Below are 1,448 nucleotides of genomic sequence, written 5' to 3' on the forward strand. Positions count from 1 at the left end.
CCCACCAGCCCATCCCCCACTCTTGGCAGGTATTTTTCAGTAGATAGAAGTGCTAGGGGTGGACCTGTGGGCCCCTGCCCTGCTCAGTCCCCACCCCATTGTCCTGGGGAGGGCTCTCCCCACCCTGCAGACATGTGGTCACATTCCTCCAGTTCCACCATCCCTCCTGGAGGCTGCCTCACTGGGGCCACCTCTCTGGCATGCATCACTAAAGGGAAACAGGGGGAGACGGGGTAAGGGTAGGGGGCAGGTGGGGGCCCTGGATGCTGGCCCCAGGGTCCCCAAGAAGGGATGCCTGCCCAGTTAGGGCTGCCAGGGGTATGTGCCTGCTTGGATGTTACCGCTTCCTGGTGGAGTCCACAGCCTGATGGGCTCTGCTATGGCCTGGTGCTCCTTCCCACCTGCCCACGTTCCTGAGGGCTGCATGGCCTCTTCTTGGAAACTGTGACCCCTTCTGCCAGCAGCACCCCACTACCCCCCCAATGGATGGGGCAGTGGGGTGGTGAAGTCCAGGGGTAGAGGCTGAGTGGGACTACACCTGGTCCAGTCCGTCCCCAGCCAATCCCTTCTACACTAAGATGTTAAGAAGAAAGCAGCTTCACAGAATGCTCACGCTCTCTAGGTGAGGAGCCAGCCACCTGACCTGCACTGCCAGCAGGTGTTTGGGTCAGACACTAAAAAAATGACCCTGTTGAAAAGCAGGTGCCAGGGAGGCTCAGATTTACCCAGAAAACATACCCTGCAACAGGGACTGGCAGCATTTTTTAAAAATTAATTTTCCACAGAGCCTGGCCAAGCCTAGGGGGTCCCCACCTGTGCCCATCCTTCCGGACCCAGAGTCGGGGGCTGGGGAGAAAATGCAGGGGCGCACACAGCCTTCTTGACGGCTGCGGCCTGGCTTGCAGGCTAGAGACAGCCGAGGACGTGGGCGCCACGGGAGGAGCCAGCCCCGAGTCTCCCCCAGAGCGCAGCGGCGGTGCGGGGCCTGAGCAGCACCAGGAATCTGATGGTGAGCGGGACTCGGGGCCAGAGCAGGCCCAGACCATCTACCGGGATATCTGGAGCCTGCGCGCCTCTCTAGAGCTGCATGCCGCGGCCGCCTCCGACCACAGCAGCAGTGGCAACGACCGCGACTCAGTGCGCAGCGGCGACAGCTCGGGCTCAGGCTCCGGGACCACCGTGCCCACTTTCCCACCGCCCTCGCCGCCACCCACACCACGGTCCGCGGAGAGCGAGGCGGGCGGTCCGCGAAAGCTGCTACAGATGGACAGCGGCTACGCCAGCATCGAGGGCCGTGGCGCGGGTGAGGACGGGCTCCCCAGCGCGTCCGAGAAGCGCTCTTCCTTCACCAGCGCCGGCCGCACGTCCACGGTGGGCAGCAGTTTCGAGGGGGCGCTGGCGCCCACTGAGGCGCCCGCCCGGCCCCGCAGCCCCCGCGCCTGGCCCCG

At 64.4% G+C, this 1,448-nt stretch overlaps 1 protein-coding gene across 1 annotated transcript; it reads left to right on the top strand.

The window, feature by feature from the left end:
• Positions 1-37: 37 nt before the first annotated feature.
• Positions 38-1,442, top strand: LOC109490267 (CACN subunit beta associated regulatory protein; the record flags this gene model as incomplete). The annotated part of the gene is made up of 2 exons (XM_034652824.1): positions 38-622; positions 906-1,442. Coding segments are annotated over exons 1-2 (581 nt in total), but the record flags the coding sequence as incomplete, so codon positions are not given.
• Positions 1,443-1,448: the final 6 nt, after the last annotated feature.

Source organism: Ailuropoda melanoleuca, unplaced genomic scaffold (genome assembly GCF_002007445.2).
Source record: "Ailuropoda melanoleuca isolate Jingjing unplaced genomic scaffold, ASM200744v2 unplaced-scaffold67734, whole genome shotgun sequence".
In the NCBI taxonomy this organism is placed as follows: Eukaryota; Metazoa; Chordata; class Mammalia; order Carnivora; family Ursidae; genus Ailuropoda; species Ailuropoda melanoleuca.